The following is a 24,572-nucleotide window of genomic DNA, read 5'->3' on the forward strand; positions in this document are numbered from 1 at the left end:
ACCACCCAAGCGGGCGTCTATGCAACCCAGTGCTGCAGCCAGAACCTCAGCCACTCATTTAGCCCACGCTTTTGTTAACTTGCTATGCCTATGAGCATTTAAAAACTGCACCTGATACTCCAAGAAACGGAAACACAGGTAATATAAAATAATTTATTCGCATAATTTACATACAGAATATGACTACTTTCTTTGAAACAGAAAGCTTATATGTGATTATACAGGGTGTCAGACAACTCTAAGCAAAGCAGCCTTATGCCACATCTTTGTAAAAATGCTAAACTAATAGGCATTGAGATTTCACTGATCTTCTCTTACATCTTTCGCCATTATAAAACTTTCATACACAAAACAGAACACATAGTTGTCTTATCGCTATTCAAATTAAATGTTCTTTAAAAAAAATCGTCTAACAAAGTGCAATGGATTTACTGCAGGGGAAAAATGTGTAGCCCCAATTAACAAGGTAGATAAGGCACCTTAAATCTTAGTAATGAAATAGTTGTGGGTTTTTTTTTTCCTTGTAATATGAATGCAAGCTAAAATCTACTCAACTAAATGAAGGATAGTTATCACCTCAGAAAGTACTTAGGGCAATTACTTTATAGCCACTCCCCACAAATCTATTTTTAGGCTCTATCAGTGCAAGTGATTTAAACATGCCACATGTGTCAGGAGCTGAACACTTGCATACATAAAATAATATCTACAAGATATACAATACATGGAGCTTTATGTATAGACTAATAACTTCATAATGTTTACAGTAAGACAATATTTAGGTAAACAGTTCAAATTAAATGGATTAGGCAGAGCACAAGATACTGTCTGAACAGAAAATAGTGGTGGTGGGGGGTTGGGTTTTTATTGGGTTTGGGTTGGGGGGAGGGATTGACAGTATGCTTTCAAGTAAGTTACTTTACCTCAAGAAGATACTCCTGCTAGCAACATTTGATTGACAGAGGCCTGACAACATAGCAATTTGCAGTAACAGTAGCTTTTCTGTTAATTTTTCCTTATTGACAAAATTTTAAATGCTCCTTCAGAAGTCTTGCCAATAACTTCTGAAAAGGCAAACATTCTCAAACTTCATCAAGTATTTCAAAAGTAACTAGATACTCATATGAAAATATTTGCCAGTAAATCATTATGCAGTCCAAAGCTGAAGACGAGTTTCTTGAGAGCATAACAATACCATTTAAACATCAGGTTCACCTTCATAATAAATCATTTGTTTTGCAAAAGTACCTGCTGGTATTAAGTAGTCTAAATTTTTGTCCTGTTACTTAAATCTACACACTCATTTTTGTGTAATAAGGAGTTTCACAATAAATATTGACTCTTTCAGTGACCGCCTGACTTTGAGACTGCATGAACCTTGTTACCTCATCAAGACAATCTTCTTGATGAGGCAAGTAAAAAATCTAAAGCTACACCAGCATTTTATAGCAAGTTACAGTACAAGCAAACATGCAACATGAGGAAAACCATTCAAATTCAACTGCTTCAAGGTAGCAAATCCTCAAAGCAACCACATTGTACAGTCATGGTTTAAATCCAGTCTCTTTGTGCTACTTTGCACAAGGGACACCAAGGAAGTCAGCAGAGATACAAACACCTACACGTAAAAGCAAGGAAAAGAAATGGTATCTATCCCCTTATTTTCAAATTTCGAAGGAAATTAACATTTATACTAGTAAACATTAACCTCTTTCTCCCACTCCAGTAGGACAGCTGCAAAGAATAACACTATGTAGCATCTTTTAGTAAATTGTGTTTTTCTGGTTGTTCTCAATACATTTTCAAGGAACTAAACCCATTTGGCTTTTCAGGTTAGGATCTTTTAATTTATGTAATTAAAAACTCTTACAAAAATACGTCATTTGGAGATGCTAATAAAAATACCTGCAGTGCTGAACGTATCTATGTATTTACTATACTACTTCCAGTATTTGCATCCTGATCTACAGAGATTACACTATACATAAAAGGTTCATTCCTCCTTCTAACACACTAACATAACATACTTCACAAAAAGAAGTAAAGAACTTGTATAACCAGTACCACAAGCTTTAGCATTAAAATTCAAAGGGATACTTGTCACAAGATTAAGCATTTTTTCATTGCACTTTCCTGGAAGATAGTCATGCATCCATTATCGGTGTCTAAACAAGTGAAACTATAAGCCAGCAGCTGCTGGTCTGGTCCAATGACATCAATGTAGTGGTTTAGATGTCAACATTTGTCACTTCAGAACGAATCCGTTTCATCTTTATGGAATTCGTTCACAACAGCTTGGCAGACAGTGAGTGTGGCATAACGAACATCAGAACAAATCAGAACTTTTAAAAAATACTCTTTTCTTGTGGCATTATACTCTCAGATCCCAGGTTTTTATAAAGCAAATTTGCTATTCTGAATCATCCACTTCCATAAAGATGTCACTGAAAAAATACTCAGAGATTCTGGTTGGCTCTTCTTCCTTCTCTTGATCTTTAGCACAAAGGGGTGGCTTCTCAGACGGCTCGTTACTTGGAACCTAACAGAAAAAGGAAAGGCTGTTCTTAACAGTCTCAATCTGTTTCTGTGTGTGAGTGTGTATGTATATATATACATATATTTATATATATATAGATGCACTTCAGCTTCCAATTTAGATAGAAAGTTCAGGCAAAAAATTAAGAGCTTACTGAAAATGGGAAACAAGTAGATATATGTGCAGAGGAAAAAACCAACTTAGTTCCCTTATAAGTTTCCTAGACATGCACAAGTCAGGATTTATTCACTGGAGCAGATATCTCTCTCAAAACATGAACACTACATACCCACCTACCCACTCCTGAAACAACTAATTCACTGTTCTTCACATCTCAAAAATGCAAGGGCATTCAAAAGTATACACATACCGTAACTGCAGCATCAGCAGCAACATTCTCGTACTCCACAGAAGATGACATGCTTGTAGAGGGAAGGGAACAAGATTCCTTAGTGGATGGAGTGGGTTTTTTTAGACTTCGCTTTGGAGTCACAATCCGAGGTTTTTGGATCTTCCCTCTATTCCCTTTGGTATCTTCTCCAGATTCAGAACTACTTTTTTTGCAAATTAAAGATAAAAATCCCAATGGTTTTCTTCCACCCCTGTTCAAAACAAATACAGTCAGGATGTCATAGGATTGTTCCATAAAAGGAAGATGTAAATAGTATTACAGGAGCCCAATTCAGTACACAGGAAACAAACACACACCTCCAAGATCTATGAAAATTCCAAGAAAAAAAAACAAAATTAATTCTGAGAAAGGCTTTCCTATTACTGAATATTCTGGCACAAGAGTTTTTTGAAGAGTTACAAAGACTCTTGACAATCTCCAACCCTGAGAACAGGAACTTACTATTTGCTACTAAACCAGAACCTGTAACAAGCTACCAGAAGTTCAGAAAGTAATTCCAAGAGGAATGGAGACATATGCCTAAAGAACAAAGGGAGAAGAGCATACTTCATGTAACCAATGGAAAAAGAAACCTGATTCCCAAGGATGGGGCCACAGCAGACTATCTTAAAGACCAGAAAGACGACTGTGTGCTGCAGGGTATCAGCCTATTAACAGCATCATACCTAATACCAGTGAACTTACGGAAGTGACAGTGATGAGGGAGGTACAGAGAGTATCAACTTTTCATGTTGTTAAGAGTTTGCAACTTAGAACGTAAACTTTAAGGCAAGGATTTTGATGTTAATGCATCATTACCCAATTGCTGTGGATGTCCCAGGTACAAATAACCAGTTTTGGTACTCACACAAGCATAATGAAAGAATAAATGACAGGATCACAAGAGACCAGTGGAGCACTACAATCAAAATCAGTGAGTGCAAGAGCAACAGAGAGCAGGAATTCAAACACTTCAACATTATAGAAAGGTATGTTGAAAAAAATCCACAGTCGGATAAATAAGAGGAATATCCTAGGAGCTGTCAAGATTGAAACTCCTTTGGGGAAATGACACATCTTCTGTTAGTCCTAAAAATCCAGTGTGCTGAGTACTATACCAGTAACAAATCTTATGGGCAGAAGAACAAATATCAAAACGAGTGGATGGGTGTATATATCACAATATTAGACCAAGCTAAGGAAAACAACAATTATCCTAAATCTGTATCATCGCCAATGGATGTCTGCCTCACAAGAGGCATCTGTCAGTGTCTCAATAGACATACGTCAGTAGCGTCCCTTGGTCAATTTGCTCATTTAATGAATAAAATAATTCAAATTTCAAAGCAGACAGTTCGATCCTTTCTAATTTGCTGAAGATGACAGATACTGTAACTCTTAGCCATATAGGTCACAAACAATAGTACTGCCCTTCTTGTAATACTAAGTGAAACAAGGATATAAAAACCTCAATATGGAAACAAGGTCTTTTTTACAGAAAAGGCTGACAAAACATTGTTGCATAAATACCTGAGTAATGGAGTTTTTGAAGATGATGCTAGGCTTCCAGTATGTTCCAACTGTCCAGATTCCTGCACATCCCCCTGCTTTCCTTGTCCACTTATTTCTGCTTTTCTGTTAGAGGTTACTCTGGACATTGCCTCCTCTTCCTGTTTGGATGCTGAATTCTCAAGTGGCGCTTTCCCTAAGTTCTCCAAAGTCTCAAGCTGCCTTCTCTCAGCCAGTGGTGACATAGACTCAGACACCAACACAGAGGTAAGTACTTTTTCCTTTGCTGAAGCTTCTATTTTTTGAAAAGGATTCCCTGTAAAAGGAGATGAGAGTCATTCAAGGACTTCAGGTACTTAACTTCAGTGATAACACAACAGCCCAAAAGACGTGTGTGATGTTAAGATGGCTTAGAATCATAGAATCGTTAAGGTTGGAAAGGACCCTCAAGATCATTGAGTTCAACCTGTTAGCCTAACTGTCTGGTCCACCTCTAAACCATGTCCCTAGGCACTACCTCCACACGTTTTTTGAATACTTCCAGGGACTGTGATTGCACCACTTCCCTGGGCAGTCTGTTCTAATGCCTAACCACTCTCTCTGTGAAGAAATTTTTCCTAATATCCAACCTAAACTTCCCCTGGCGCAACTTGAGGCCATTTCCTCTTGTCCTATTGCTTGTTACTTGGGAGAAGAGACCAACCCCCACCTCGCTACAACCTCCTTTCAGGTAGCTGTAGAGAGCAATAAGGTCTCCCCCTCAGCCTCCTCTTCTCCAGGCTAAACAACCCCAGCTCCCTCAGCCGCTCCTCACAAGACTTGTTCTCCAGACTCTTCACCAACTTCCTTGCCCTTCTTTGGACACGCTCCAGGGCCTCGACGTCCTTCTTGTAGTGAGGGGCCCAAAACTGAACACAGGACTCGAGGTGCGGCCTCACCAGTACAGGGGCACGATCACCTCCCTGGTCCTGCTGCCCACACTATTCCTGATACAGGCCAGGATGCCATTGGCCCTCTTGGCCACCTGGGCACACTGCTGGCTCATGTTCAGGCGGCTGTCAACCAACACCCCCAGCTCCTTTGCTGCCAGGCAGCTCTCCAGCCACTCCTCCCCAAGCCTATAGCGTTGCATGGGGTTGTTGTGACCCAAGTGCAAGACCCAGCACTGAGCCTTGTTAAATCTCATACAGTTGGTCCCAGCCCAATGATCCAGCCTGTCCAGGTCCCTCTGTAGGGCCTTCCTATCTTCAGGCAAATCAACACTTCCACCCAGCTTGGTGTCATCTGCAAATGGCTTGCACCATTACAAGAGAAGGGCTGAATTTTTGTTCAGTTTTTTTGTCTTTTGTTTTGTGTTTTTTGTTTTGTTTTGTTGTTTTTTGGGTTTTGTTTTGGTTTTGTGTTGGTTTTTTTTTTTTTGAAGTCACCACTAAGAATTAAAAGTTCTTGGCCTACTTTTAAAGTCTCTAAGATCTTCCAGATGGGGGAAAGCTGGAAAAGCTCGTCCAAGTGTGGTTTTACAGCACAACGCCCCCACCCCCTTTTCACCCCCATCTTTTACAGCACACCATAGAACTTTCAAGTCGTCTAGTTATTTAAGCTTCCACAATTTCTCTTTAAAGTCTGTTTCAGGGCCCAAAAGTAGTTCTCCAAACCCTTCACAGGGTCAGATCACTGAAAACTGCATTGTCAGCAACTCTACCTTCCCTCATTCTTCAGAGGCAGATTAAGCTTTCAAACAGTTACATTGTGCATGTATTTTTTAAAAAGATCAATAGAAAATAAAATAAAATTATTTTGGCATAGTATGGTTAAAATACTAGTTAATACCTTTGGTTATTAGCACTCTCCAACAGGTGGAAATATTTAAGACAGAGTACCATGTTTAGTCCAAAGAAACTCCCAAATTTCACAAATAGACTAGCTACAGCAATGTTTGTAGAACCATTATTAAATTAACACCAGTTATGTAATCCAACACATCTAGTTTATAGCAGAAAACATGGAATGGTGGTATTAGGGTATTACCAGGAAAATCTGTTTCTACCTTTATGTCAGATAGCCTCACACAGGACTATTTAGCACAACAACCAGTATTAAACTGTGATGTATTATGCATTTACATTCATTATACTTTGTTTTATGAGTTTCAGTTTACCTACCAGAAGCTATCATTGCAGCATTTGTGGATTTAATTGAATAACCCTGTATTTAAAAAAGAAAAAAAGAAGTTATTTCTCTATTTCTTTCAATATAGAAGAGACAATGAAAATTGATAAACTCATATCCCATGTGCACAGTTCTAAGAATAGGAGTGATACAGAAGACTACTTCTTCAGTACAGTATCATTCATGACTTAACTCATTTCCTGAGCAGGCTTTTCAAGGTGTTCTTATGACAAATGACTCAAGACAAGGATGTCAAGATGAGAGGTCAAAGAAGGAAGAGGATTGTTACCCAGTCCTTCCTGAGTAAAGCTCTCTGAATCATATGGGGAATTATCACCCATTCCCTCACCCAGACACACTACACAATCTTAGCCTACTCACAAAAATGAATGGTAGTCACTGCCACAAGCTTGGTCGTATTCTAAAAGCACAGAGGGAAGCTGGAAACATGCTGGCCAGTTTTTATTTGCAGCTTGTTCTTTTAAACTAATACCCACTATCTTAAAAAATGGTAGGAACATATCTAACAACTTCTTCATATAATAGACACCACGAGGAATCATAACATCATTCAGTGAACCTAGACAGTCTGCCAGTCATCCAATATACATCCAGAGTTTCGCCTCCTGCCATGTCACTGTCAGAAAGGCTGCAGTGAATGAACCAAATAAGACATACTACCAGCCTGCCTACTAGGAAGGCTAATAAAAAAACCTGAGAGCCTGCAGATTCTCCAAAAAATTAATACTAAATCAACAGCCGAAAAACTGTTGTAGAGTTCAAAATGAAAAGCAATCTATGGGTGTTGATTTTCCTTTTAAGCTGTACAGGCAGTACATTTTTAAGCAAGTGACACCATTAAACAATAAACATAATTAAAATGATCTATGACGTGTTATGCACCTACGCTATGCATAAAGACTTACTTACCAAATTACCATCTCACCTTACAAGTGGTTTCCAAGTTACCTTCCACTACAACAGTAGACAGAATTTTCTTGGCAGGAGGAAAATCACTCTCTTCAAGCTCAGCAGCTGACCTTTTCTGAGTTGTCTGTAAATTTGGAACTGGCTCTACTGATGCACTCCCTAGTTGTTCGGTTTCCATACTGCTGTTTAAAGGTGCAGCAAATTCATCAGCTGCAGTTGTCAAGGATCCACTGCTGTTTATATATAAAATCATTATTGTGACTGTACAAGAAGCCAAAATTTACCTTGTATAACATTTCTGTATGGAAATTACAAATGAATCTATGGTGATACTCTTTCGTGCATAATGTCAATATTAACTTCAAATGTACTATTTACTACCAAGAAACATTTTGCTGTGCTATCTTGAGTTAGAGAATTGAGTTTTTCTAGTCATAATTCAATCTAGTTACTTCAGAAGCTGTTCTATTTGAACTCCACTTGATATTTTCATAAAATGTAAAAATACGACAACTGATTAACAGTCCTAGAAAATCCTAAAATACAGTATTATTTATATGCATAGTTAAATCTTCACCCCCATGCCCCCACCCTTTCACCCCCTCACCCCTCCCCAGTAAGATCTCAAAAGACAGCAAGACATCCAGGGAAGCAGCAGAGACTAGGGAAACAGGGTAAAGCAGTAAGGGACAGTGACACAGAAGATGGACCCTAACTCTGCCTGTCAGCAATTCTGTCTATCTTCAGTAGTTCCACAGGAGTTGGAATTCTTACATTGTGTAGCCAAAAGTCATTGTGCAGCCAAAATTCACTCAAAGACCTATCCTTTCAATAACTAAGGGAATGACATTAACATCTGATGTCACAGTGCAAGGTCCACAATGATGTGGAATTGCATGGCACCTCTAGTTATCACCTGAAGCCTTACATTAATATGGTAATAGGGTTTTTTACAACTTTGCAACACTTCCTGTTCTTCAGAATGTCTTTTTCCTTTGATGTTGGAGTTTTTTTCCTCCCAAACTGACCAGGAGATTTAGTTCAACTCTAATGTTGAAATAACGATTTTGTTACGCTGCACTGATGAGTACTCCTTGTAAAAGAAACTCAAACCCTTTGTATCACAATACTGCAAACCAGCTGTTATTCTGTTGAGCAATTAATTTGTTTGCTTTTTCAGCTCTTCTGCCTTTTGAATATGGCACAAACTCAAGAGAATATCTGAATTTATGTCCACTGTTTATCATGTTCTCCAGAAGACCATCTATGCTAAAAATCTGGAAGAGCAATTGATAAACAGCTACTTTACAAAACTGTTAAAGTACCATAAAAATGCAAACATGCTTAGATTTTTCATTTCAATTACTTTTTATTCTAAGTATCCGACTATATTCTAGGTATATAGACTGAGGCTGGACAAATGAATTCTACTAAAAAGGAAGACGTGCTCTAAAGGATAAATCAGAACTAAGGTTGACACCAAAACCCCAGCTAACTAGAACACTAACTCTAAACCACTGATGAGATCTCTCTCAAATATGATTAGAGTCCTTTTCACTTTCTTAATTCTCTGACCAGTCTGCCAAAATTATTTCCTCTTGCATTTCCTCTTTTGAGAAGTTCTAATCTGTAATGCACATTCAGGGAACAACCAACATTCACAAAAACTGTTTCACTTGGCTCAAAAATAAAGCACTTACCTCTCCACTTCAGTCACGTTTGTTTCACTTGCATTTATTGGGCTGATTAGTATTGGGGCTGGTAGTAATGGTTCTGAAGTTTGTTCCAGCAAAGCAGATGCATCAAACTCTTTTGAGTCGGCTGGGATTTCCACCAATGTTAAAATGAATGTCTGTTCCTCCTCTGGACATCTATGATCATCATTCACTACTATAATTTTTTCAGGGAAATAAAGAAATAACAAAAATCTATTATTCAAGTTTGAAATTGCACTATTCTCTTTATGCCCTCCCTACCTTGAGTAATTAAATTTTAGGCACCCATTTCTCCATAGAAAAAGGCACTGGGGATATTCTTGAGACAATATGCTTCTTTTCTTCTTACATGAGATATGCATTGTCACCCCCTGGAGCCTATTCATTGCAGTGGAGTCCTGATTACCATTCAGAATGAAGACTATTAAAAATGCCTAGGAGGGATGGAGCTTTTTAAATGGGTGTTCTAGCATTAAAGAACAATTTGTCATTTAATTAAACTTGTGTAATGGTGGTCAAATGGTCCTTAATTGCAACTGTCAGGTATTAAGAGTTACTTCTTTAAGTGGCAGGAGTCTGCTGTTTTGATGGTAAACACAAGGATTTTTTCCCCTAACTTCAGACTTGCAGAAGAGGACCTGAGAAGTATAGTCTTGAATTTAATAAATGAAAAATATAAATAATTTCGTCAACAGATGAACATTAACAGATAATTGTCAACTGCCATCCATTAGAATGAATTGAAGGAGAGAACATTTGTTAAGTTTTCAAAAGATGGAAAACAACAGTGCTGCTCCATTACTTAAGACAGCTCTCATTCTTGATGATGTAAGGCTGCTGTTATTCCAACTTCAACTCACTTTGGTTCTTTATCTAATTAAAGATGATTTAAGATGCTCCATCCCAAGATCCTTGCAATAACAGACCGTAACAACAGATGTCTATGAAGAAGTATTAGCCCTATCTTTTGCACATGCTCAGGAGTCACAACTTTGGACTGCAGTTTCCATGTAAAGTAAGTATTCTGGGCTTCTGACACAGTGATTTTCCTATACCTTCAACAAGTATTGGTTCCAAACCAGCTCCATTTCAATTTGGTTTAGGGAAAAGCAGCCATCGCCTTTATACCTTTCATCACATCTAATCAGTTAGGAGTTAATCTGCTGACTCACTTCAGCTAAAGAGGGAAGTCTGGTTGTTTTCTTCCTTTTTCTCTCCCTCTTCTCCTTTCTCCCCCGCTCCACACTTGCACAGTCCAGCCCTCCTACTCACACAACTTTGACACTGGTATTCACTTGACAACTTCATGAGCCACCATAGCTCACTAAGCCAGTGGAAAACTACATAGGTTCTCTCCCTCTGTCACATTCAATTTTTGATGGATAAGTGAGTCAGAGGCTCATAAAGGGCTCTAACAACTGCTAAACCTAGCACAAGGTAAGCAGCAGGAGCTCACAGCAGGGACGAGAGAGCAAGAAGTTTCCCTTCCACTGATATTTAAACTTAATGAAGTGCCATTCAAAAAGTTCCCAAGCCCAGTTTGTGTTAATGAAATGTAATAAGAGGCTAGGGAGGGGAATGGCACTGTGCTGTGGTCATTATTTTGTTAATGAAATAGATTGATTCATCATGTCAATGAAAACATTTTTTTAATTAATCTTTGTGTAACCACAAGATACACAAGTGTGGGCTTTTGCTAACTCAGAATACTAGCACATTATACCTGAAGTCTCTTCTGTGCTGCTTATGCATTGTTGTTGAGAATCCTGAGCAGAAGCTTCCTTCTAGAAACACATTTGAAATAAAACAAGTTAATAAATCTGAGAAATAACTTTAGAAAACAGGAAAGAAACAAAGCATGTCAAATGCTGAAGATCCAAAAAATCTAATGACATCATCATAATTGCATTTTGTCAGCTTTCACTTCTAGCTATTCTAAGTTGAAGGATATAGGCCTGACAAGGACAAGAAACACTTGGGCAATATAAAATTTATATGCAGCTCATTGTCTATATTGATGGTTTGTCAAAATAAATTTATACTTCCTACAGCACAACTTTGTCAGAGATGAGTCACATAATAAATTGCTCAGTGGCACTAAGAACACAATTTCCCCCAACCATTACAAAACCACTGAGTGCCAACGAAAAACACCAAGCTCCACAACTCATCTATCCCTTCCCTTTTATAGCATGTACCTTTGCTAAAAACAGGAATACTCCACTGCAAGTTGCCTCTTCTCACACTCTCTGCCAGTCCTACAAGAGCCAAATCGTTCTTGTACCTTGTTCTAACATGAGATCAGCCTTGACAAAGCAACAGGTTGCACTGGGGAAACAAGCTACTACCCATCAGCTGTTCCACCATATCTGCATGTACACTGATCTCAGGCAACACTAGAAAACCCAAGGGTACTGAGAATGAATGTTTCTCTCATGAAGAAACAAGATACTTCTCATTTATACTAGAACAGGGATACGCAAACTACTGCAAACAAATGGATGTGAAAGACATACTGTTTGTCCATGATAATACGCATGTAAAACTCTTCATTGGGTTTTGAAATAAATGGGAAAGAGTATAGCAAAGGATGAAGTGTGTTTTAAGCAAAGCAAATGAAGGTGACTATGAAAATGCTGTGTCCAGCAGTGATATTTTAACTTAATTTTAATTGAAACAAATATAACAGGAAGAGGTCAGACTGAGTGAACACATGAGTCCTAGGTAACTTCTTCCATCAGAACTCTTTAAAAAATTGTTCAAAATTTTGTTAATATATTTATCACTTATTGCTGAAATGCTATAAACTGAGGCTTGCAAAGGTTAAGTTTGTCTGAAAGATTAAGTTTGGTTATGCCTTTGCAAAAAAGAAAGTTTCATTCACCAGCTGAAGTACCAGCTCTTTAAAATGGGCAAGTACATTTGCACTGAAAACCTCTTCCTTTACAGAATTTCAGAAACCGTGCACTTCTAGACTGTAATTTAATTAGGTTCTTTACCTGAGTAAAGTTGATTGTGCATATATTGTGCTCAGGAGGACAAGGATTTTGCTCAGGAAGTCCATCCACAGAACTTTGATTTGGATAATCCTCTAGTACAAGAGGAGATTTTTCTGGTTTTGGTGATGCAGTTATAGGTCTTACATTTCCTGAATTTCCACAAGCATCTCTCATCTCTGTTCTGAAAGGTATATACCTAGTTAATTTGAAACCAACTGAAGATACCCTGTGCATGGGGTAAATTCCATATAATACATCATTCTACTAAACAAAATGCATAATCTTTGAACAAGTCTACATAAAGTATTTCAAGAAAAAGCCTCCCTAACACCACTAATTGAGACTTTACTACTAAAAGCATGATCAAGCAGGAAGCCTTACAAGCTCATTAACATTTCCAAATTGATCAACTCCTTAACATTTCCTTTCAGACACTGTTTCATGGGAGACAGTTAAGCAGCAAGGTGATTACTAAGTTTTAAAACAGCAAACAGAAGTAAATGTTTTTCCTACAAAAGCTGTAGGACAACATGCAAGAGAGAAAAACCTTAAAAATAAAAGTCTAAACTGTACACTTATGTCCATAAACATACACAATATCTGTAAGTACGCTGTTTCCACCACAGACGCATACACATGCACTTCAGCTGCTTATTTTAAGAGACTTTAGGAATAAAGTCAATATTAACTGATGATTCTTCCTACCTCTCAGTTCTGTCTACTTGCTTGGTATGTTCCATACTTCTAGTTGCAAAATCATGAAGAACTGAAGAATCACCTGCAGCTGGTCTGACCTGTTCTAGTTCCACCTTCTGCATTTCTGCAGTACCTCTCAGGGTTGTAGGCTCTAAGATATATCAAGAATAAAAATTAAAATAACTTTTTGTGTGTGTGTGCATGTATGTGTGTATATGTATATATGCACATTTTTTTTACACATAAGCTTTTGTATATATATGTGTTTATATAAACACACTACAAAATTATTAACAATTTTGCTGTATATGTACACATTTTATATAAATGAGACGAAGATAATTAAGAGTTTGAAGACCACCTTTTTTTGTAGCTGCTTTAAGAATACCAAAACAGTTCTGTACATCTCCCCTTCTGGTTTTAATAGAAGGGAAAGACAGTAATAATAGGAAAAAAGTACACTGTATTGTACTGTATTTCTGTAATCAGCAGTTCAGTAATTTAAGGGCTTTCCAGGTCACTTAAGACCTATGCAGAAAAACTGCTATTCAGATTTCATTTAATTTTATACTGAAAGGTATACTTATGTATAACACTATACCATAAGTGGATGCCCTGAGTTACAGGGGTGATGCATCATCTGCGAACATGAACAGAAAGTGAAGACTACTTTCAGCTTAGTTTTGTTTCATAAAGAGATGTGAATCCATCAGAAGAAACCATTTTCAGAACCCTAGGATAAGAAACAGGCTTACCACTTTGAACTTGCTCTAGTTGTTCCACAAGTACATTTGTATTAAGTGACTTATGAATGATGTTTTCATTGGACTTCAATACTCCAAAGTCTGGCTCAGGCTTCAGACTGCCTCTTGCCAATGTTACACTATTCACCACAGGGAAAGAGCTATCACTGCAAGTAAAAAGGAAAAATGCCATCAATATAGTTCTTGATTTTTGACAGTTAGTTGTGAGATGAAATAAGTATTTCCAGGAAAGATCACTGTGCAGAGAAGAGATAAGAGAGATGGAGTAGATGAGACGATGAAGAGCTAAAATACAGGCTGCAGCTGGCAGAGGAGATAGAAGACTATTTGGCAGAATAAAAAATAAAGATCATCTGGGAATCAGAGCAGAGAGGTGTACTGCAAACTAGGATGTTCTCTACCTACAGAAAAAAAATGAAAAATTGAAATATTTAAAAAACATGAGAAGATCATAAATCTAACACTTCACATGGTAGCAAGTTCTGGTTAATAATATAATAAAAGAACCACTGCACTTAAAGTAAAATATCTTTGATTATAATATTTCAGAGGACTATAATCCAATAGTATGTTCAAGCAATTGACAAGTTAAACTGTCTTTCAAATAAAATGTGATCACCGGCAGATTTTTTCTGAAAACGTGTTCCATCAAGCTATTTCAACATTCACAAATGTTTAAATAAAATTAAAAAACATAAAGCATTAAAAAAATGTAATGATAGAAGATCATGACATGGCTTTGCTCTAAATCTTTGATCTACATCCCGCAGCAGCAGTGACACTTAAGAAATTTGCCTTGGCCTGATTAGCTGTAAAGTACTTTGGGAAAATGAGCTTGGTAATTAAGAGTGATCCATACCAACTAAGTTCAAATATTCCTTTCTCCCCCACCAGGGTAAACTTAAGTTCAGGAGTGAAGAGCAAGTTCTACATCCCCAAAATTACATACCAACATCTCATAAAAGTCGTAAGAAAGAGACAGGAGGGGTTTTCCAGATTACTTAAACTGAGAAACCTTTGCTAAAGAAAGACTGCATTCAATTAAATAAAAATGCCAGAAAGAATCTAGCAAAAGTAAGCAGTGTCAGAGGATCTCTCTCCCTAAAGAAAATGAAGTAGTAATTTAACCTGGTATCTGTAGCATTTTTCTCAAAATATTCTTCGACACCTATTCTTGTGTCAGTGCCTTGATCCTCTACATTAATGTTGCTTCCATCCTCAGAAGGGACCAATTCCTTGGTAGAAGTGTCTGAAGAAAGTAAATACTGACTAGGAGTTCTATTTTGTTTGGAGTAGGTGTGGGTTACAAGGCTATTGGCCATGTCCAACTCATCTTGAGCGGGTACCATGTGTGTCCATTCTGGTTAAAACAATAAAGAGAACAGAAAAGCATAATTTAAAAGACTCAGGATTGGCATGTACATAAAAGCTATTTTACAGATGTTCAACTTCAAGTCTCAATTAACAAAGTCTACATTCTCCAAAGATGCAAATTCAAATCCCAGCTAAATGCAGTCCTAAGATCACACTTTTGATAGTAAGAATGCAGGAACTAACATTCAACCAATTAAAGCAGATAATAAATTCTAAATAAAAGTCTATCAAAAACTAGACTACAACCAGGTAATTTCAGGTCGTAGCTATTTAGGTGGAAAAAGCTGTGCTTCGGGTTAAAGGCCTGAAAAGACCACTGATAGTTACAGTCATTTAAGTCTGATTCCCTTCTTTTGTCCAGTTTATGTGATTAATTCAAACATGTCCTCCCTAAAAGAGGCCTAAAACATCTTTCTAGCACAGTGATGCAGCTGGCAGTATCCAGTAAGGTGCTTTACTTTTTCCAGCCAAACTGCATTGCCTAGTCTCACTATGCATTACAATTCAGCAGAGGACTAAAAGCATAAAAGACTCTTGACGTCCTGCTATGCAGCAGCATGTGGAAGAGTTTTGCAGCCACTGCTCCACCCTCCCCCGTAGGTGGAACCAGACAGTACAAGCAAGGCTTTGTCCCATAAATCAGATCATACCTTCAGCACTTGTTTTTAACTGGAACATTGGATCACCCATTGCAAGTAAAGTCATGGCAGCTTCAGCACTTCCATCATTAATTCCTGCAAAGTTGTTCACACATGTTAAAAGTCATAAGCACGTTAACCAGAAATCCACTTATACATATTCAAAAAACATTTTACACTATCATCCACACAGTGAAGTATGCATTTTTTAAATTGTTGCCATTCATAGATCAAGATGCTTGTAGACAGACAGCAAGTCTCACCCACTAAATTTAAATTATTGTGAAAACACTGAACAGCAACATTATTCCCTTTAGTGGTGTATTGGGTACAGGTGGCAAGGTGTTGGCAGCAGGGGGGCTGCCCTGGACACAGCCGGTTCCAACTGACACAGCTGAGCCTGTCAGCCAAGATGGTGGCACCTTTGGGAAACATTTAAGAAAGGGGAAAACGTTCCACAGCAGTGAAGGGTGAGGGAAAAAGTGTCAGAAACAACCCTGCGAACATGGTAAGGAATGAGGGGGAGGAGATGCTCCATGTGTGGGAGCAGAGATTCCCCTGCAACCTGTGGAGGAGACCTTGGTGGAGCAGGTAGATATGCCCTGAAGAAATCGCACCCTGTAGAGGACCCATGGTGGAGCAGACGTATCCTGAAGGACTCCATCCCATGGGAAGGACCCCATGCTGGAGCAGGGGAAGAGCATGAGGAGGAAGAAGCAGCAGAGAGGAACCGTTAGGAGCTGACTGCAACCCCCATTCCCTGTCCCCCTGTGCTGCTTGGGGGGAGGAGGCAGAGGAGTGGGAAATGAAGGTGTAAAGTTGAGCCTAAGAAGGTGGGGAGGGGAAGGTGTTTTAGTTTTTGTCTTTGTTTCTCACCATCCTATTCTATTTTATTTGGCAATAGATTAAATTAGTTTTCCCCAAGCTGAGTCTGCTTTGGTAAGTGATCTCCTTGTCTTCGTCTCAACCCAGGAGCTTTTCCATTTTATTTCCTCCCCTCATCCTGTTGAGGAGGAGGAGTGGGAGAGCAGCTGGGTGGGCATGTCACAGCTGGCCAAGGTCAACCCACCACAAATGGAAAAGAAAGCGGTTAACAGTTTAATCACAGAAATCCATAACTTAGAGTATTGATCCATATCCCAGTTTAGACTCCCAATGCCTAATCTCTACCCAGAATACATCCCTTTGCCTGTCACTAACTGGTCGCATCAGACAAAACATTTCCATCCTCCAAAGCTACTGTACTGAAATAAATGGAAAGAACAAAGTAGGCTTCCCCTTCTTCAACTAAGACAGCAGCCCACTTGACTTCCAGTGCTTCCTAGCAAGATGTATTGAGAATGAATTCAAAAGTGAAAGCTATTCTAAAAATTAATAGATCCATAAGAGTTTGTAACATACCTCACATGGAAAGAATATTTGCTTCTGGAAGACTGTGATCACAGTCTGTCACACATGCTATTTTACCAGTTTAGGATATTAAAGTCAAAGAACACAGAGATGAGAAAGCTATGATTCTTTGTATCACTCAGTCACACATCAAGCAACCACTTGCAAAATTTCCTCTTCTCCTGGTACAACTAGCCACAGCATGGGAAAGTGATAGAGAGGACACACAAAGGGCATATTCTGACCCTAGGAAACAGAACCTTGCAATGTTTGGTCCCCCTACTTCATAGGAAACAATAAGAAAGAAAATGGTTTAAATCTCCAAAACATAAAATCATCCAGGATCTCATGAGCAGTTTTTTTTGTAAGATATATAAACCTCCAAACTTCCAGCAAAAATAACTACATATTGGTAGCAAGTTAACGGGAAAGATATGAACAAGATTGTTTCATATCTACCTTTGTCCACTTCTGTGTTTTCATGTTCAGTTGTTTCCTTAAATAAAAAGAAAAACAATATCAAAGTTCTACATAAAATGAGTCCACAATTTTAATTTAATGCCTATGGGTAAATTCTCTGCCCAAAGGTTATCCTGGCTTTGAAAGGGTATTTTAAAGGCTGACAATATTTACTTACATAGTTTTCCCACAGCTGTATCCCTCATATCTGTGTGGGACAGGTGAGAGTCTATTAAGCTATACTGTTACAAGCAGACAGGGCAACCAGACACTGTCCACATAGCTTTGTATGTGCGATGAAATAAACAGACAAAAAGACATTCTTACAGCTGTTGAGGTACTTACTTTTTCCTCCTTCTGTACCACTGGCTGGACAGATGCATGAGAGAGACTTTCAACATCAGTAGCCACCGGCACATCTGGTATATTCACAGATATTTCCAGCTGTAAAAATAATTTTAAAAGTATTTCAGTTCATCAGCCCCAAAAGAAAATCTGTCAAATGCAAATTTTTATAAACCACATATACTTACCAGATCTTGAACATTTAGTGGGTTCTTTCCCAAAAATCAATCCCAATCTTATACTACATACCTTCTGATTTAAGAAGGAAGCAGTTGTATGAACTGGAGGCAGAATTGGTAGTGCTGCTTGTAACTAACTGGAAGCATCAGACAACCTAATACCTTGTTTCTGATTGCTTATTACTCCACCAAACTAAGTTATGCGGCTGAGATCTTACATGGTGGCTATTTACCTCAAACGGGTATTGTTAGTTTTCACACTTTTTCTGCTTTGTAAGTCTTCAGGAAAGAAAAAGAGTTCAGCCTTCTCCTAAAGTAAGATTAGGGAATACACACCCACCCCACCCCACCCCCACTATTTTACCTATAATTTTTTTTTCTTGTTGTTTAACACTGTCTTTTCACTGAGAACTTCAGACATTTGCCATTTCAGAAATGAGGACAATATGTCCAGTGAGGTTCTTATGAAAAACACTGGTCAATCTGGGTAGCTTTCAAAGGCTTGCACTTTTACGGGTACTTTCCATTGATCTATTTAAATTTTACAGCAGCTGAGTCCTCAGGTATCTAATCATATCCCTTACTAGTACTCATGGCTCCTGTGTGTTAAACCAGGAAAATTGATCATCATCCCCACACATAATATATTCCACATCTTTAAAATGAAGGGATTCAGCAAAACTTTCCATGCAACAGCTTTCCTGTCCGTTATTGTTCTAGAGTCTCCCTTGGTGTTTTGACTGAGCTTTAAATTCTTTTGGTGTTTCACCCAGAGAAAGAAACAGTGTAATTAATTCAGGAGACAAAAAAAGCAAGATCTCAATGGGAAAAAAGAGGAAGATGACTAGTAGTAGTAAGCAAAAAGAATTGGAGTGAATGGAAAGAAGTAGTGATGAAGATCTGAGGCATGAATGGAACAGGTTGGATAAACAGATTTGGAATGAAGCAAAAAGAAAGGAAAAAAAGAGCTGTGAAGACACATCACTGAGGTAAGACAGGCTAGAAAGGACAAAAAAAGCAAAGAAGCCACATTGAATGACAGGGAAAAAAAACAGAAAAATATCTAAACCTTTGAGCACAATCCCTTTCAAGGCCTTGAACATAGTCCACTGTTCCCAAACCTCAGCAGTTCCCTGATGACAAAAAAAGAATGCCATTTCCTCTCTAGTGACTGGCCTTAGCAGATATGATACCAAGTCTTGCTAGAGTCTTACAGTCTCGAGTTTTATTCTAGTCTAAGAGTACAACTAAAACATTCGTCCGCACTCTAGGCTTACAGTTTCCAACTCTACAAATGGTCCATGGAAGAGTCAAAACATAGAGCTTTTGAAAAAAAAATTGACAAAGATGTAGATGGTCTCTCATTGACAGTAGCAGGGACCAAGGCCCATGGATCTGCCCATGCCAGACAGAGCAGGAACATCCCTGAATGGACTGCAGCCAATGGAGGACCCATGCTGGAGCACGGGCAAGGAGTGGAGTCCCTTGCAATGTCAAACTCGACAGTGTGAACCAAAGGGACAAGGGCTGGAGATTTTAATGGATACATGTTTAAACATTTTAACCCATTATTTGAGCCTTTGCTATAGTAAGTACTATAGCAAGAACAAGAACAATCAAGGGAAGACAAGCCTCACGAGAAACCAGGCAAGTGCAGTGGTGACCAACCTGAGCTGGCTTTGGTGCCCCAAAACTCAACACGACATGCCACCTCTCCTGAGCAACCACATAATACATAGAGCCCAAGGCATGGACTAAATAACTCAAAGGACATTTGATGAACATTTTAAGGGGTCAGCCTGTGGACCAAGGGAATGATAGCCATGTATGTATCAAAGGACAGGAAGAGAAGTTGTGGTTAATAAGGATGTACTGGATAGTGTAGGACCTGAGCATGACACAAATGGTATGAAATAAAGGGTGAAGATTGTACGGGGCATGGCTGGGATGATGTTACTTTTCTACATAGCAGCCCACATGGTGCTGTGTTTTCGATTTATGACTACAACAGTGTTGATAACACACCAGTGTTTTTGCTATTGCTGAACAGTGCTTGCACAATGTCAAAGCTGTTGTTTTCCTATTCTTCCTTCAAAAGGTCAGGAGAGCACCCAGTTGGGACAGCTAACCCAAACTGAACAAAGGGATATTCCATATCATATGATGTCATGCTTAGCAATAAAAGCTCAGAGAAAGGAGAGGGAAGAGGAGGGCATTTGTGGTTATGGCGTTTGTCTTCCAGAGTAACTCTTAGGCAGGCTGAGGCCCTGCTTTCCAGGAAGTGGCCTGCCAATAGAAACTAGTGAATAAATTCCTTATTTTGCTTTGTTTTCACATACAGCTTTTGTTTCACCTATTGAACTATCTTTATAACAATCCATAAGTCTTCTTACCTTCCTCCTATTTTCTCTTTGTCCCACAGGAGAGGGGAGTGAGAAAGCAGCTGTGTGTGCCTAGCTACTGGTCAGAGTCAGCCCACCATACAGTAAAAGTTTCTTCGCAAGGCGGACACCACATGCAGAAACATCTCCATCATTTCCTAACATTCAAATCTAAAATTGAAATGCCCTGTTTGTTCCGTCTTGGGCCTCAAAACATGTAGTAAGTGTGGTAGTCTGTGCCTACATTCAATCCCAATAAACAAACTGGTGAGCACCCTGCAGACCTATATACAGTTTGTAAACATAACTGGACCTTAGACTGATGTATTATTTTGTTCAAAACCAAGTACGTGTGCCAAGTAACATCCCTGCTACTCTCGACATCATTCTTAACGCATTAAACTAAATTGAGATAAAACCCAAGTACTCGGAGATGCAATTAGAATAAAAGCTGTTTAAACAATCAAAACAAAAGTACATATGCAGAACCCAGGTACATGTTACCTCCTCCACGGTTTCCTCTATCTGAACAGGAATAGGTTTTGGAGATCGAAGACCTATAGGAACAAACACTGGAGCTTTGTTTAGTTCTTCCGGTGCAAAGCATTCATCTTCATCATCAGGCTCAAAGTCATCTGCCTCCTCCTCCTCCTCCTCCTCCTCTTGAGAAGCCCGGAGGGTCACCAAGGTTATCTTTGAACTTCTGTGCTCCTTCCCAGATTTCTTTCTATGTGTAGTTTTCAAGCTTTTGCCTCTAGTAACACTCGGTTTAACTTCTTGCCTTTGATTCCCCTTCTCACTGCAATCAGCCTCACATTCAGAGGCAGAAGCAGCAGCAGTTCTTAGCTCTGAGACATGTTTTGGCAGCACTGTCCGTTTTGATGACCTTCTGGACTGCCTTCTAAAGTACAGAACAAAAGCATGTTTAAAAAAAAATGAAGTCCAAGACATTCCAAAAAAATAAAAAAAGGGGGGGGTATGACAAATCAAAACAAACTCAATGAATAAAAAAGTATCACTGTGACCAACAATACAATCTATTTACTTCCTAATGTATAGTGACAAAAATGCATCCACATACCATTTTAACCTAAGAAAACCTAATTTCTTCATGTATGCACGAAGTACTGATTGTGAATGTCCATTAAGCAGTTTCAGAGTGTTGGAAAGCTGCACAATTAAATTTACAAGATACAGAATTCTTTGATTAAAAAAGGGCGAATTAATTTTCATTTTGAGGGACATGGAAGTCACATGCTTTTTACACCATGGGCACACTTCCAGTTCTGTTTTGCTAAAGCTCTACTAGGAGCCCCAAACTACGATACTTTAGTTGATCTGACTAATGTCTAGAAACTAGAACTGTTAGATAACTAGTTATCTGCTCCAGTTTCTCAGACAGCAATCTCTTCAATAATCAGCTGCTTGCTCTTTCCCTCCTCAAAATGATGGGCATGACCACTTAGGGTACCAAAAGTAATTCCTAACTTCCCCCAAAAAACATCCTCCTTGGTAAACTGGTAGGGAGGGGAAACAAATAGCAGCAGAGGACACTTCCAGCATGGAGTTTCTGTTCAGGTTAATCCCACAATCCCTGTGCTCCCAATATGGGTACTTCAAAGTTCTCCCCTTTAAAATCAGGAATTCCCACTGAAAGCAAAGGTGGACCCTGGGATGGGCTGGTGGGAGTGCTGGCTGTGTTCATTCTATGAGAATGCAGGCAGGGTAAGAGACATGGGGATACCTGCATGCATCTGGCAGAGTTCAGGTGGAAGACACAAGGACTGACATCCTGCATGTGCTCACATAAAACACTGCAGAACTAAGGCCAATAATTACGTTTTTAAAACGAAAGCCAAAACCAATCTGTTGAGCTTACAAGCCAAAATTAGTTGTTTTACCTGGTGAGACTGTCTGAATTTTTCTCCTGAGAGGTAGAAAGCTGCAAATCATCTTCTTGTTCTACTTGACTCTCACTCTCTGACGATCTCTCTGGAGACTGGAGTCTACTATCCTGCCTGATTCTTTTACAAGGTGTTTCTTCAACAGAGTCTGTAAAATTGTGTTTTCTTGTAGCCTCTGAGAAGGATGCCGCTTCCACTATGTTACCGGAGTTTTGCTGAACAGGGGAGACAATTACTACTGTATTAAGTACCAAACATTTTTAACTGGTTTTGGTGACAAAAAGATTTAAAGAACTAAGTTTGAGGTTCTTGAAAACATGCCCAGCTGTCATCTCTGATTTTTCCCCATTCTCTTTAATTTCAGACTCTATAGCAGAACTGTCATCAGATGGTATTATCTATGATGCCTGAGTTCCCAGTGCCGCTGCTAGTTAATAGACCAAGGCCATGATCTACTTACTAAGAGCAGCAACTCTTCAGAAGCTGGAAAGATGAATCATTTTCTAAAACTACCTATTAATTTAAAGAACAATTTGAGGGAAGGAAAATTTTTTTTTCCTGCCCTGGGAACAAACTAGGAAGGAAAAAAACCTACCATAGTTTACAGAACAGCATTTAAATATTATTCAAAACACACACACAGAGAAACATATCCCAAAACATAAAAACATCAGTAAACACAATTCTGTCAACTATGGATGGTTGGCTAAAATAAGATGTTAACTGAAAGATTTTATTGATCCATCTAGAAAATAAGGAACACCAGATAAACTTGATTCAGGTATTGCAACTTTACACAGAGAAGGAACTAGTCTGGGCTAGGTTAGGCCTGTTGAGCAAATTTAAGCAAACCAAGGTCTGAACTTCGTTCACATACATTTCAATTTATAAGTATACTGATATGGATTTTAAGTAGTATCTCATTGTTAGACAGCTGCTTTAATTTCCATTGTTCAATGAACAACAGACATTAATTGGTAACAGCGTTAGCTTGTATTTATGATAATGCAGACTTCTGACCATATAAGCTGTAAAACTTAAGACAACAGTGTACATTAAACATTCCCACAGTTTTTAGATTCTAAGCCCATTTATCCAGCATGATTTCCAAGAGTGAATTAAAAAAAATGAAATAATCGCATTAACCTTTCACAGCTGTATACTGGATTTCTGTGCCATCTATGGTTCTAAGAACTTAAACACAAGAATTGAGGTATAAATTGGCTCAAAACACATGATCAGCACTTACCATCGATACACCAGTTTTTTCTAACACCAAACACACTTCTGCATTTCTATTATCAGTGTTCTCCTCTTCTCTGTTTTCACCTTCTTCAGGATAATCTCTTTTTCTAGTAACTCTCATTAGGTTTGGCCTGGGGTTCCAGAGGGTTTTTCTTGCTTGATCCGAAGGTTTTGTACCACTCTGTTTACTTTCTTCTCCAGAACTTAATTTATCATTGGACCTACAAAAACAGTTTTCAACTTTTACTTCTCAGGAACTACAAAATACACTCTACAAGCTTGGTTTACTATCAAATATTTAGTACTTCCAGCTAGAAATGAACTTAAGTGTTCTGCATTTTTATTTAGTTAGTTGGTAAAATTTAAAAAAATAAGGGAAGAAAAAGACAATGCAAAAAGGACATAATTGGCTTTTCTGCAGTAGTGGACCTTTCTGATTACTTTTGGAAAAATCTTTTGGAAAGAAAACAACATTAAGAAGTCAGGTAGAGCAGAAAGTTTCAGCTACACCACAATAGGTCCCAAAAGTTAAGCAACCATAGGAACATTACATTCATTAATTCCAGTGCTCAAGGTACTACTGCTTTTAAACAGGATGAAATTCTTACATCTGTTCAAGCACATTTAGACCAGTAAGACAGAAATCTTGGGCTTTTAAACTCATGTCTCAGGAAAGGGCAAGAAGGAGGATTCAGGGAACTACAGGCCAGTCAGCCTCACCTCAGTCCCTGGGACAGTGATGGAACAACTAATCCTGGAAACCACTTCCAGGCACATGAAAAACAAGAAGGCGACTTGGAGGAGTCAAGATGGATTCACAATGGAGAAGTCATGCTTAACGAACTTGATAACCTTTTACGATGAAATGAGTGGCTCAATAAATGAAGAGAGAGCAGTAGATAGTGTCTACCTCGACTTCAGTAAGGCTTCTAACACTATCACCACTAAC

The 24,572-nt window shown here is 38.6% G+C and overlaps 1 protein-coding gene across 13 annotated transcripts in view; it reads right to left on the reverse strand.

The window, feature by feature from the left end:
- Positions 1–159: 159 nt before the first annotated feature.
- The window catches only part of BDP1 (BDP1 general transcription factor IIIB subunit), a 56,187-nt gene continuing 31,774 nt past the window's right edge, over positions 160–24,572 (reverse strand). For 4 of the 13 annotated variants that reach the window (XM_087741711.1, XM_087741710.1, XM_087741715.1 and 1 more), the window contains 17 exons: positions 23,628–23,844; positions 22,376–22,593; positions 20,979–21,375; positions 17,915–18,013; positions 17,570–17,606; positions 15,734–15,817; positions 14,838–15,069; positions 13,701–13,855; positions 12,955–13,096; positions 12,250–12,445; positions 10,974–11,034; positions 9,236–9,425; positions 7,552–7,768; positions 6,599–6,641; positions 4,458–4,752; positions 2,907–3,138; positions 160–2,539 (listed from right to left, as the gene is read on the reverse strand). In XM_087741711.1, coding sequence (XP_087597837.1) covers positions 2,411–2,539; positions 2,907–3,138; positions 4,458–4,752; positions 6,599–6,641; positions 7,552–7,768; positions 9,236–9,425; positions 10,974–11,034; positions 12,250–12,445; positions 12,955–13,096; positions 13,701–13,855; positions 14,838–15,069; positions 15,734–15,817; positions 17,570–17,606; positions 17,915–18,013; positions 20,979–21,375; positions 22,376–22,593; positions 23,628–23,844 — 2,944 coding nt within the window. In that variant the 3' untranslated portion in view covers positions 160–2,410. Of the gene's footprint in view, positions 2,540–2,906; positions 3,139–4,457; positions 4,753–6,598; positions 6,642–7,551; positions 7,769–9,235; positions 9,426–10,973; positions 11,035–12,249; positions 12,446–12,954; positions 13,097–13,700; positions 13,856–14,837; positions 15,070–15,733; positions 15,818–17,569; positions 17,607–17,914; positions 18,014–20,978; positions 21,376–22,375; positions 22,594–23,627; positions 23,845–24,572 lie in introns of those variants that run through there. The other 9 variants (XM_087741713.1, XM_087741721.1, XM_087741716.1 and 6 more) reach the window with 7 other exon arrangements.

This window comes from Nipponia nippon, unplaced genomic scaffold (genome assembly GCF_047370975.1).
Source record: "Nipponia nippon isolate SJK-2023a ecotype South Korea unplaced genomic scaffold, ASM4737097v1 scaffold_8, whole genome shotgun sequence".
In the NCBI taxonomy this organism is placed as follows: Eukaryota; Metazoa; Chordata; class Aves; order Pelecaniformes; family Threskiornithidae; genus Nipponia; species Nipponia nippon.